The 14,110-nt window shown below is 37.5% G+C and overlaps 1 protein-coding gene across 6 annotated transcripts in view; it reads right to left on the minus strand.

Annotated features, from left to right (window-relative positions):
- Positions 1-4,457: 4,457 nt before the first annotated feature.
- Positions 4,458-14,110, minus strand: part of PAA1 (P-type ATP-ase 1) — a 100,914-nt gene continuing 91,261 nt past the window's right edge. For all 6 annotated transcript variants that reach the window (XM_088947471.1, XM_088947470.1, XM_088947475.1 and 3 more), the window contains 2 exons: positions 13,758-13,838; positions 4,458-5,046 (listed from right to left, as the gene is read on the minus strand). In XM_088947471.1, coding sequence (XP_088803597.1) covers positions 4,783-5,046; positions 13,758-13,838 — 345 coding nt within the window. In that variant the 3' untranslated portion in view covers positions 4,458-4,782. The remainder of the gene's footprint in view (positions 5,047-13,757; positions 13,839-14,110) is intronic.

The following is a 14,110-nucleotide window of genomic DNA, read 5'->3' on the forward strand; positions in this document are numbered from 1 at the left end:
TCTAATTCACTTAGGAAATAACCGGAACCACCTTTTTACTAATATTTTTTATTTTTATTTTGGCTGGTTGACCTTGCCTTCTTTTTTTTTTTTCTTTCCTTCTATGTCTTTTCCTTGGGAGTTTTCCTTTCTTTCCATTATTTTTTTTCTCTTTTTTTTTTTCTTCTTTTTTCCTTATATGCAACACTTGTGACTCGCTTCAAAAAAAAAAAAAAAGACCTAATTAGTGCTTATCTCCCAATTGGTATACCCTTTGTAAAGCTAATGGTGAAAGTTGCTATCACTTGTTAACATCTTACCCCTTTGTTTCAGATATTTGGGTTTGGTTTTTCTTCTTGTTTGGTTGTAGTTGGACCCCTCTAATGGATGTACAGAACTTGTTTACCTATTCTTTCTTTAGATGGCCAAAGAAGAGGGGTAGAACTCTATGGAGGTGTATTAGGGTTGCTTTTTGTTGGATAGTTTTGGAAGAAAGGAGTAAGGAGGCTATTATTGAGGCAGTTACTATTAGAGTGGTACAGTGGGTGCAATATCTGGAGTTGTTTGAAGGTATCTCCAAAGCTATGATTAGAAGGAATTTGAAGCATGTGGCTGATTTAGCCCTTGCAAAGACCAAAATTACTCTCCTTTGTTCTCCACTAGCCCCTCGATTTGTTAAATTGAACTTTTATGGTAATAGTGAAGGTAACCTAGGGCCATCTGGCATAGGTGGAGCCTTTAGAGATGAAGGAAAAGTCACTGCTCTATTTTTGGTCTTGTTGGTGTTGGTGACTCACTTTAAGGCTGAGATCTTGGCAACAATGGAAGGTACGAAGAAGGCTAAGGAGCTGAATTGTTGCGAGCTTATTGTTGAAGGGGATTCAAAACTGGTTATTAGCTAGCTGCAAGAAAAAGATGGTGGTTTATATAAGTATGCTAATGAAAAAAAGATTGTATAATCAGTTAGCACAAGACCTAGAAATTAAGCTACAATGGGTAAAGAGAAGGGCCAACTCTTTTGCAAATACTCTTGCTAAGCAAGGGGCGGAAACGGAACAAATGTTTTGGGTTATTATTGAAAATAGTTTGATTTTCTCTAGGGGAGGGTTAAGAGGTTTTACCTCTCCCCTTCTGCTTTGTATTTATTTTTTTATTTATTAATGAAAGTTTTCTATTATTCATAAAAATGGCTATTGTGACCGGTTTTTTGGGACTAGACTGGTCTTTTCACAAAGAGCTTGATCTTTCTCCTTAATTATCTTAAATTTTTGGGTAAATTACAAAGACCCCTTGTACTATGGGGTTAGTGACAATTACCCCCCCTAAATTTTCATTAATGACAAAGACCACCTTATACTATGGGGTCAATGACAATTACCCCCTTGAATTTTCATTTGTGACAAAGGTCTCTGTATTGTGGGGTTAGTGGCAATTACCCCCCTAAACTTTCATTTGCGACAAAGACCCCTTTGAATTTTCACTTTGCGACAAATACCCATGGTCTTTAATTCAGATGATAAAATGCATTAAATTACCAAAATACCCACATGAACTTTCCTTATTTTCTTTTCCTTGCCCTTTTCTCTTATACCCTAATTGACCCACAAATACCTCATTTTTTTCTAAACAAAACCAGCTAAAATTTCATTTTAATGACATGAGTGTCTCTCTTCATCTATAAGAAAATAACATCTACCATTTCATTTGAATATTGAATCCGGTCAGAAATCTGTAAAGATTTACTAGAGCAGCCAAGAGGGCTTCAATGTTTTATTTAGAAAACTAATCAAATCATAAACCATTCAAATAAATAAGAAAAGGCTAATTGGAGAATTAAAAAAAAAAATTAAACAACAATGGAAATCTTTTTGAAATTAGTTGACATAATTCCAACGGAAGGGGGTATTTATCCCAAAGTGAAAGTTCAGGGGATCTTTGTCACAAATGAAAGTTCAGGGATAATTGTCACTGACACCATTGTAGAGGGGGTCTTTGTTGTAAATGAAAGTTCAGGGGGGGTAATTGTCACTGATTCCATAGTATGGGGGTCTTTGTAATTTACCCTTAATTTTCCATGTATTTTTAATTTTCCTCTGGTGAACTGTGAACCCAATTGGTGTTGTATCCATGGTTTTTAAAAACGAACCGATGATCGAACCGGTCAGGGGTCTGGTTACCTGTTCAAACAGTCTGACCGTTCGACCCGATTGGCTAGCCTGTTCTGACAAAAAAAATAAAAAAATTAAAAAAATTGGAAAACGGTCAAAACCGTTCGAATGGTTTGAACGATTAATCGTCAGGTTCAGTGGTTTGCTGACCAAAATCAATGGTTTTGAGGAAAAAACCGGTTTTGGAGGAAAACGGAACCGGTTAGATGACCGGTTCCCAAATTTTCTGGTCTGGTCCGGTTTTGAAAACAGTGGTTGTATCTCCAAACCGTTGCTTCTTTTCTATTTGAATCAGATAAGAAAATAAAAACGAATGAAGATGAAAGGCTCGGTCAATTTTATGTACATTAAAACATGGAGAATTGGAAATATGAGATACCTGGTTTAAATTAATTAAGGAACTAGTGGGCTTTCCTTTGAGAGTTAGGAAACCTTGAATCAATTTTTAACGAGGCAGGAAGTCCCTTCTCTGTGTTTAAATGGAACAGTTCTCCAATTAATAGATAAAAGATTTCTTTCGTGCAATTTCAGAAGTGTCAGACTTATAACCCACAAAATATTTACGGAATTTATATTAAAAAAGATGTATAAAATGATTTATATTATTATGCAAATGGAACCTCTAGCTTGTTTGATGCTGCAAAATAAGCAGTAGAAAAGAACCAAAGACTCGTAGAGAAGGCAAAAATCGGATCGCTATGAAATATGACTGAGATGTGCCTTGCATTATCCTTAGGTAGATTTTGTATCCATTGGTTATAATATAGTGTGAAAAGTGGATTTAGATGCATTGCTTTGAAGATTTAACGATCATTTGTTTTTGTCTCTCTATTTTATACCCTTACAGAAATAGAAAGGCGTCTCCTACAACACAAAGGTACTAGCTTGAAAAAACACAAAGAATGAAAGCTTGAAAAAACCCAGCAATTCACATTTTGGTCTTTTTTTTTTTGGTTGGAAAAAAATCTAACCGCCAAAAAATGTCACCCCAAAAAGCCATGGGAAATCTGTTTTGAACTATTTTCGAGAAACTCCAAATGGAGCTTTCGTGGGAAGACGCAAATTAACCAAACAGTCTTCAGGCTGTTAAGATCTTAATGTATAAACTCACATCATCTTGTCTGTCAGGCCTGCCAAAAGATCTTTCAAAAAAGACTTGTCAAACTGCATGACATTGTACCACAAGAGCTGATCACCTCTAATTTTATAGAGGTAGAGCAAGAAAGAAGAAACAAATCATACTCAGAAATAAAAGGAAACCAATATTGTGAATATATTGGATTTTTAGAAAATGCTAATAAAAAATAAAAAAAGATTAAATAAGAGTATCAACCAATATTGTGAATGTATTGACCAATACCATGTATATGTAATATGTGTGGAATAGAATGGATCAAAGTTCAAAACAGCAATATGTATTGGGCCATATTGGCCGATAACGTATCCTATCAGGGGTTTCTCAATACACTTGTGTTTTGGAATCTTGACCGGTTCAGAGGGTAGAAGGACTTTAAATCAGCCCCTCTGAACCAAATTTGGAAAAAAAGCTAAAAAAATAATAAAAAAAAGTTATCAATACTACCCATTATGCCTTTACCGGCATTTCATGTGTATCGAAACTTTGAACCTTGAAATGGAGTGTCATATCATACAACTCATGCTGCCTACTACCAAACTAAAAAACTGATACACATTAGGTTGTATCAATTCTTTAAACCTTGGTTTTGTATAGCTTTGAAATTAACATTTAAAATCAGAAATTTAAAAAAAAATTGCAACTAATTAATTTTGTTTAGGGAAATCAATTAAAACCTCTGTTGACCTCCTGGACGATATTTGAAACCTTCCCTTGTCTCTTGCCCACCTCCACCCAATAAAAAAACCCTTACCCTTGTCAAATGGCAAATTAAAATGCAAAACTCCACTCCACTCTACCTCAGCTCAGACCGGATCCGATACGTTGACATTTGACAGCCCTACTTTTGTTATTGCTTCAAGGGAAGGGGAACATGAAGAATTGATTTCATGTCCAATATAAGGTGTGTCTATGTATTTACTATGTAGGGCTCGGATCTGCTACCCACTACTTTTTCACATCCCTACGACGGGACGGGACACAACAGCTGCGCATCGAGAATATCTCCCTTTTTCATTCATAAGGAGATGTTCACACAAGTAGCGAGTAGCAGATCCGGAGGTGTGGATGTAGGTGATTCGTTTTTTATCATTTAAAATTCTCTAGGCTTGGAGAGTTGGAGAGAGAGAGAGTGACAATGGAGATCTCCAAAAGAGTGCACAGTAAAACCCAAGTTTCACTCCCTTGTAAGCATCCGCTGATTAAATATTGAGGCAGCTCGTCCATGGGAAAAGATGCTGGGTAAGACTTGGTGCATGCTTGCTTGCTGGCTGGCAGAAAAATACTATCAATGAAACAACATATTTTCTCCTATTTTTCTCTTCCCCAAGCAGAAAACACATGAGCTCTCTCTCCCAATCCCCCCTCCCGCCAAAAAATAAAAAAAAAGTTCACCTTCCTAATGAATAAACGCTTTCTATTATACAAGCTATTCAACAAGCCTTTACATTTTTATATGAACTGTAGGGCTTGTTACTCTACCCAACCCCTTTGGAATAATCAAACATTTCTCCATTTTGCAGCAGCATAGGGGTTCTCCGGTTTGTTACTTTGGCTGATGATAAGATCAGCATTGGGGCTCGTTTTGCTATCCAAAGGCATTTTGTAGATGGGTTTCTCTCTTGAGGCAAACTTGAGTCTCAGAAGCAGGGAATTTGTCATCACTCCTAGCGAACTTAGGCCCATAAGAGCTCCGGCAATTGATGGAGTAAGGATTGTCCCAGTAACTGGCAGCAATAGTCCAGCAGCAATTGGAATTCCGACCTGTAAAACCACTCTAGCAGTTGAGAAAAAGAAAAAGATAAAAAAGAAATAAAAGAAAAGAAACCCGGCCATGGAAGGAAAACAAAGTTTAGAAATCATTTCTAACAAAACAGAAAAGAGGGACGAAGAAATCTGAAAGAGGATGGAGATTATTTCTTCTGGTATCCTCTACTCAGTATACCCTCCTTGAATCACCTGATAAAAGCCACAATATCTGTCAAAGACAACCTTACCTTGTGTCACCTGACAAACCACATGAGATCAAGGAAACGTTTGTACAAACTTCAGTCCAACTTAACAACTACAACCAGGGGGAAGAAAACAAGGGCAGCCCAATGCAAGAGGCCACCGCCAGTGCGGGGTCTAGGGAGGGAAAGATGTATGCAGACTTACCCCTGTAGATAAACAGGGAGCTGTTTCCAAGATTTGAATCTTGGTCACCCAGGTTGCAATGGAGCAACCCACCCGTTGTGCCAAGGCCCACCCTCAGGAGGAGACAGTATATAAAAAAAATAAAAATAAAAAACCCTCTTGCTAAATGCCCAGAAAACCCTTCCTAGTTCCTACAACCTCCACCATTTGGACAAAGCTGAACTGGCTGGTCTGACTTGGGTCATGCAACAGCAGTCCAGGACAAGGCATGGGTGTAGTATGTTGGCGTGGCTAACAGCTGGCCACCTATCACCTATGTTTACACTTTACACAGGATCTCTCTCTCTCTCCAACAACTAAGTCCCTTCCTTTAAGATAGTCTGGAAACTTAGAATTCCCCTTAACGCAGGCCCAGCTCAGAATTCCAAGCCTGGTTTAATTTGACATGTCCAGTTATCCCTTCTAGCCCCATTTTTTTGGGCCTATATCCTCATCTCAACCTGGATCATGTTTGAGTTTGGTCTTAGAACTAGAACAGAATAAGTTAGAAGATGAGGTCACAAAAGATATTTATTTGACTGAATCTGAATCCAATCCAATTAAGGTGGTCCAAATTCCCCAGCTTCAAATCCCAAACCTGGCTTAATCTTGACATGTCCAACCATCCCTTGTCCCTAAACCTTCACCTTTTGAGCCAATATCCTCATCTCAACTTGGCTCATGCTTGAGCCTGGTCTTGGAACAAAAACAGAAGAAAATAGGGCTGCAAAATGTATGTTTTGTTTGAATCTGAATCCAATCCAATTAAAATGATCCGACTTCAAATCATTTTATAACTGGATTGGATATATATCCACCATAACCTGATTCTGTTGAAGGATATAAATATATATGCTTATACATAGATAAAATTAATATGCATTTGTCAGTTTAAGCTCATTTGAGTGTTGTATGTCTACTAAAGAGTTATTAGTTAAGGTTCATTACAAGTTATTTTCAAGCCATTTTATTCATGAATCATGATAATACAAATATCAGTCATTTTTAGTTGATTTTATTAACAATATATAATAGGGTCATTTACTTAAGATACCACACAGTTTCACGTATTTACTAAAACCTGTCCCCTAGTTTGCATATCACTAACACCCACTGTAGTTTGCAACTGCTTAGGTGGTGTTTGCTTCATGGTTCAGTAAAACGGTGGTATTGTTCTAGAGCCATACCAATTGTTTTTGAACCATACGATGCAAAGAGGCTTTTTTGTCCATGATTCAATTTTTGAACTCTGATAGATGAATACTTATTATGTGTTGATGTGGACAATCTGATTAAAATTCTAATCAGATAAAAAAACATTATTGTATATGTGTGGTATAAATATAATTATGCATACATAGACATTATTTACAATCATATAAAGTTGATAATTGATGAATTTAATAATTTATATTTATACACATTTATTATACATGCATAAGTTAAAAAAATAGTTTTCTTAAAACTTTTTTTTTGATCTTTTTGTCATTTTAAACACATTAAGATGGATGCAGGTTAAATCTGAATATGATATGAGTCCAACATATAGTATTTTGGATCCAAAGGTTTGATAATTGGATCAGATGCAGATGTGGCTGGATCTGGTTCAATTACAGCTGTAGTCATAATGGGCGTGAGACACATCTTATAATTGCTATAACATGCTTACATCACCAAAACGTGTTTTTTAGTTGGGGAAGTTATAAAAAGTGGTTTTCAGAAAAGGCCATTGTATTGATGTTGGAACCATGGCATAAGAATGACATATAGAATACTGGTTACGTTTGTGAACTAGATGAAACATGAACACAACCACGAACAGAGCACCCCCTTAATCAATAACAAAAAGCTTCATTTAATTTCAATTAAGAAAAGATTACATACAGAGGGAGGTAAACTGTCTTAACTCCACCACAAGCAGAGAAAAGAAAAGAAACAGAATTAGAAGTAAGCCCAAAACAAAGAATCCCTATTCACCCCTTGCTTAGCTAGCCCATCAGCAAAGGAATTTGCAGTTCTCTTCACCCCTTAATAAACCTTTTAGTAGGAACCATGTGTATTCAAATCTGGGAATGGTCAAGTAGACTCTTAAAACAAGTGAAAAATAATGAAAGGAGGATCTAGTTTTTTTTTTATTCTAAAAATACCCCTAGCATTTTCATGTCAACCTTTTAGAGTTGTAAATCTCACCTGCAATAATCTGAAACAAAAGAAAAGAAGAACAGGAGAGAAGAAGAAGATTGAAGGAGATGGAAGAGAGAAAAGTGATGGAGGAAGAAGATGGAAGAAAGGGAAGTAGAAGAGAGAGTAGTTCGATCCCCTCTTCAGCCCCCAACAATATTTTTTATTCTTTGATTGTAATAATGAGGACAATTACATGGTTACCCTATTTAACTTGAGAAAAATAAAGAAACTAAGGCCCATTCGGCCCATCATCTCTACAGAAACAAAATCCTCCCCCTACATTATAACTTGGTCTGGAGAAGGTGTGGAGTGCATGTGCTATGAGAATTACCAGGGGTATTTTTGAAATAAAAAATTCGGCCCTATGCCTTTTCACATTTTCCACTCATTTTAAGAGGCCACATGAACATTCCCAAATGAAAGCAGTTCCTGACAGAAGGACAATCAAGTAAAGTGGGTTGCAAACCATAAGGGGTATCAGTAATACACAAACTAGAAGGTAGGCTTTAGTAAATATGTGAAACTATAGGGTGTATCTAACTAAATGACCCTATACAATGTTCTGATCATTTTACTTTTATTTATTAATGGTATTCAGTATTCAAATCCAATTCAAGTCTGATCTAAATCTAATGGAAAAGATTATATTTGAAACTGAACATTAATAAATCAAATTTGGTTCTAGGTATTTCCAGTTTGATCTGATACCTTTGCAGTTCTATCATCGTGAAATATCCCATGAATATGCTCTACAATGATTTCTGTTATTCCATTAGGTTGTTTGACTGGTATGTAAGGTTAGCGTTTTTTGTGTTAATAAATAATAGTTTTCACTTTCCTTTTAAAGTTAGTAAAAAACCTGATGTTTTTGAATGAAATTTGATTTTCTGCAACTCTTGGATATACCCCTATAAAAATTTGATTTGATCTGTTTGCAACCCTACCCTACATGAATACTGTCAATCTCATCACTACTTTGTTCCCAGTGGCTGGCTAGTAGTGATGTTGCATATCATATAGTGCAAATCCCCAGATCCCACATACACATGCGCTGACGTGGATTGTAAATTTGCTTCCTATTCCCAATGAGGGCACACACCTTAGATGTGGAGGCAAGGTTCATACTGTGGGGCATGCCTCGCCTGCCTAGTTTCTATATTATGTGTTTGAGTTGGCTGTTAAGGAGTAGTTTGGTCTTTTTCATCTTATATTAAGAGTGTGGTGTAATGTCTTTTATGTTTTGTTTTAAGCGTTATGTCCCATACTTAATTAGGGGCATAATTGTCTTTGTAACTTTAATTAGAAACCTTTAAACAATATCTGGTCGACTAGAGAGTAAGACTTTCTCTATAGTTCGAACCAGAATTTCTCTCCTATCTCTTCTTCTCTTCTCTCTTTCTTCTCTGTTCTATTTCTCTATTGTTCTAGGATTGAAACCAATACAGATTAGATCTGTAACATGGTATCGGAGCTGCTGTAATTGATTCAGAGGTCAACCCAGAATTCTGGATCGCCTTTACCCTAGTTCTCTGCAGAGATCTCATCAATCACTTGGAGATTCACAGAAGGGCTGAAAAGGAGTGATAGTTTTCTTCTTTTGGAGGTTTTCATGCCTCCAGTTGGTGGTGCAGTGAGTGTTTCAGGTAGTTGGTAGAAATCCTCTAATTGATGGATTGAAGAAGGCTATTTCAGGTGGTGTAGTGGACAGATTAGTGCAGGGCTGATTTGTGTGGTTTAAATAGGTGGGTTGCATGGGTGTTACAGTGTGAAAGAGGCCAGCAGAAGTAAGCATGCTTTTTGATATGTCTACCTTTGCTTGGCGACATAGAAGAGGAAGAATGATGTGGAGGTGTTCTGTGTGCAAGAGAAGCTCTAATATGGACAGTGTGAGAAGAAAGGAACACAAGGATTTTCCAAAAGGAAAGACGCCTACAAGAACTGAAGGAGTGTGTCTTGTATAGAGCCATCTCGTGGCTGAAACCTATGAATCTTTTTCATCAATTTTCCTTTGATGATCGTTGGAGTTGGGCAACAGTGGCAAGCTCCTCCTCCCTCAAGAAGAGGTGTTTGAGTTGGGCACTCCCCCCCATGAAGGCTTTATGAAATTAAATTTTGATGGTAGTAGCCAAGGCAATCCAGATCTCTCTGGGATGGGAGGGGTTATAAGGAATGGAAGAGGAAATGTAGTTATATTATACTCAGGTCCCTTAGGAGTGGGGGACTCCACTAGGGCAGAATTATTAGCTGCCCTTCAAGGGGTGCAGTTTGTAGTACAGCTAGGAGTGGAACATCTAATAATAGAAGGAGATTCCAAGGTGGCTACAGAAACTAGAGTCAGTGGTGTGGTGTTTTACGAATGAAATTAAAAAATTCAAGTGGCTAACAAGAAGTTTGTGTATTAGAATTTGTTGGGTGGGGAGATCACCAAATGCTTTGGCTGATAGCTTAGCCAAACAAGGGGCAAATAGGGAATAATTGTATTGGGCATCTCTGTAGTAAGCTTTTGTTTTTGATGTCTTGGAGAGGTCGCAGCTCGTGCCTCTCCATGGGACATTTGTACTTGTTCTATAGACTTTCTAATAAAATCTTTCTTCATTTATAGAAAAAAAGAGCTATTGGTTAGTTGCAGACCTAGCAGTATATGTTTGGGGTGTATCCGGGTGGTTTTGTGGTGCTGAAAGTGTAGGACAGAAGTGAATGTTATTGCTGAAAACTGTGACAACAGATGTTTTCAGCAATAATTAGCCATTAGTGGTGCAGTTTGGTGGCTAGCAAGTTAAAAGTAAAAAGTGAAGCATGTGAAAGAAGAAAAACCCTCAGTTGATTTTCAGGGCTAGAGTGAGTGGGAACAAGAAGATGCACAAATTATGACATGGCTGTGGATAGAGGTGTCAATGGACCAGTTTTGGATTCCCGTCCATACCAAAATCAATTTGGACGGATTGGATGGACCAACAAGGCATATTGAATTGAACCAGTCCAGACTTAATGGTCCAAAGTATTTACTGGATTGGATTGGACCTGGTCCATCTGTAAGGTTTATATTGGATTGGGTTGATTTGAGACAATATCTGGTCCATTGATAGAAGAAAAGAATATAGGTGTCAATGGACCAGTTTTGGGTTGGAACCAATCTAAATTAAATGGTCAAAAACATTCATTGGATTAGATTGGACCTGGTCCATTTGTAATGGACTCATATTGGACTGGATCGGATTGGACCAAATCTAGTCCAATTGACACCCCTAGTTGTGGAATAGCATGGAACCCAAGATTGTCCCATGTTCAATCGTGGTGGTGTGTGCATTGGAGGTCAAAAGATTCAAGGGAAGCTCGTGGTAGAGGATGTGGTAATGGTCTGGGGAAGTGTACGTACTGTGGAATTGAGGGACACATTGTCAATTTTTGTTATGATCTACATGGGCCACCTTCAACTTGGGCTAATCATGCAATGGCTAGTAGTGGTGGTACAAGAGATGAAATTCGGCAAATTGATCAAACACCTACATCTATAGATGCCTTTGGGAAAGAAATGATGAGTGTTCCATGTGATGAGTATGAGTGGTTACTCTAGGCTACCTCATAGTAGAATATAGCTACCCCTGCCCACTTAGGCATGGCTTGTTTGGCATCCAAACCCACTCATTGGATTATTGACTCTGGAACTTCCGATCATATGACTGGGACTCCAGGTATATTTTCTTCTCTTTCTCAGTCCTCTACACCTTACACATCCAAACCCTCTTGTTCCATTTGTGACCAAGCCCTCGCCTCTAATGCAGCTTGTTGAATGACCACCAATCAGGCAAGTGTTTATGCATCACCATGTACCAACTCCTCCAATTTCTTCTCCGTCGACAAATCCAGCAGTTGTTTCTACACCAGCTTCACTCCCTCTCTCTGGCCTTGACCTTCCCATTGCCTTGTGAACAGGTAGATGCAATTACACTCTTCATCCAATTTCTAATTATGTTTTTGTCTCTCACCTTTTTGTCTCCCATCGATAGTTTGTTTCTCTGCTATGTTCTGTTTTTGTTCCTAAGAATGACTAGGAAGCTCTTATCTCTCCAAGGTGGTGCCAAGCAATGGAAGAACTCTTAACTCTAGCTTATAATCACACGTGTGATCTCACTAATCTTCCTCCTGGCAAGCATGTTGTGTTGTAAGTGGGTATACATTGTCAAGTACTTACCAAATGGTAGTGTAGAGCGGTTGAAGGCTTGGTTGGTTGCAGAAGGTTACTCATAGTTATATGGCATTAACTATACAAAGACCTTTCCTGTTGCTAAGATTGGCTCTATCTGTGTTTTGATACCCCTAGCTACTATGTATGATTGGCCTTTGTTTCAACTTGACATCAATAATGCTTTTTTACATGGTAACATTCTTGAGGAGGTCTATATGGAGCAACCACCAGGGTTTATTGCTCAAGGGGAGGATGGTAAGAATTGCAGGCTCAAGAAGGCCATTTATGAACTTAAGCAATCTTCACGTGCATGGTTTGGTAGATTCAGTGAAGTGGTGAAAGAATTCGACATGAGACAGTGTTAGGTTGATCATTTAGTATAGAGTTATGATTCAAGTGCTGGGAAGATTTTGTTGGTAGTATATGTAGATGACATTGTTATTACTAGCAGTGACAAGTTGGGGATTGACGGACTGGAGACCTTTTTGCATGATCACTTCCAAACAAAAGATTTTGGTAAATTAAAATTTTTCTTAGGGATAGAGGTAGCAAGGTCTAAGCATGGTATTAATCTATGTCAAAGAAAGTATGTTATTGACTTGTTAGAGGATATAGGATTGTTGGGTGCCAAACCAACTAAGACACCCATGGAGCCAAATGTCAAGTTGAGTAGTGATGCAGGTGAGGAGTTTGAAGGTCCAAGAAGATACTAGGGGTTGGTGGATAAGTTAAATTATTTGACCATAACTCGACCAGACATATAATTTGCATTTAGTGTGGTGAGTTAGTTTATGTAGGATCCTCGGGTTCCACATTAGGATGCAATTCTAAGGATTGTACGATACTTGAAGGGAGCTCCAGGTCGTGGTTTGTTATATAATAGTGGAGGAAGTATTGAGATAGAGGGCTACACAATGCTGATTGAATTGATTCAATATCTGATAGGAGGTCCACTATAGTGTACTATACCTTTCTTGGGGGCAATTTGGTGACATGGAGAGCAAGAAGCAGACTGTGGTGGTAAGTAGTGCTGAAGCTGAATATAGAGCCATGACACACACTACATCTGAACTAGTATGGTTGAAGAATCTCTTACAAGAGATGGGGTACTCAATTGATAGCCTTATGAAGCTGTATTGTGACAACCAAGCTGCAGTCCACATTTCTCCTAATCTAGTTCTCCACGAGAGAACAAAACATATAGAACTTGATTGTCACTTTATGAGAGAGAAGGTGCTCAATGGTGTAATAAGTACTACATATGTAAGCATAGGAAGTCAATGGGCAGACCTATTCACCAAAGGGTTGAGTTAGGGAAGAGTGGATTACATATGTAACAAATTGGGACTATATGACATATACTCACCAGCTTGAGGGGGAGTGTTAGAGTCATCTGTTAAGGGGTAGTTTGGTCTTTTTATCTCATATTAAGAGTGTGGATGTCTTTTATGTTTTGTTTTAATTAGGGGGCATAAGTGTCTTTGTAACTTTAATTAGAAACCTTTAAATAGTATCTGGCTGACTGAGTAAGACTTCCTCTCTAGTTCAAACCAGAATTTCTCTCCTATCTCTTCTTCTCTTCTTTATCTCTTCTCTCTTTCTTCTCCGTTCTATTTCTTTATTGTTCTAGGACTGAAACCAGTACATATTAGATCTGTAACAAAATGTTTTGATGAATTCATCCTGAATTTGGTGTAGAGTTTAAATAGTTTAGCCTATATCAAACACAAATGTCCAAAGCCACAACCTTTGTGTTAAATTGTTCCTTCCATTTTTTATACATATCAATAAGGATTCTTGTTTACAATAAAAAGAGGTTGGCCACTTAAGAAGTTCACAATGAATTTCTTTTTTCCTTAAAATTTAAGGGGCATTCATTTATAGATATTTCAAAGTACAGCACAAATTTGTTAACAGGAGTAGAACTTACAATATTATAAGCAAATGCCCACCAAAGATTTTGCTTCACAGTCCTCATTGTCATTTTACTCAATTCCATTGCTTCAAGCAACTGCATGGAGGTGTTCACATGTCAGTTTCCATTTACATATCACATTCTCCAACATTTTAAGGCAATGATTCTTTATATGATAAAAAGAAGCAAAAGTTAGAAAACTATTCCAACTCCAACTTACTATGTTAGACAACAGATATCCATTTTGCACTTCTCAATTCATTTCTAGATAATGCAAGGGTGAACCAACATATATTGTTCAGAATTTTATCTTTCAAAAAAAGGACCAAGATACACTTCGGAAATAAAACAGAAAATAAGGCAGTATT

This window comes from Nelumbo lutea, chromosome 5 (genome assembly GCF_056320005.1).
Source record: "Nelumbo lutea isolate HS-2025 chromosome 5, American lotus-T2T, whole genome shotgun sequence".
In the NCBI taxonomy this organism is placed as follows: Eukaryota; Viridiplantae; Streptophyta; class Magnoliopsida; order Proteales; family Nelumbonaceae; genus Nelumbo; species Nelumbo lutea.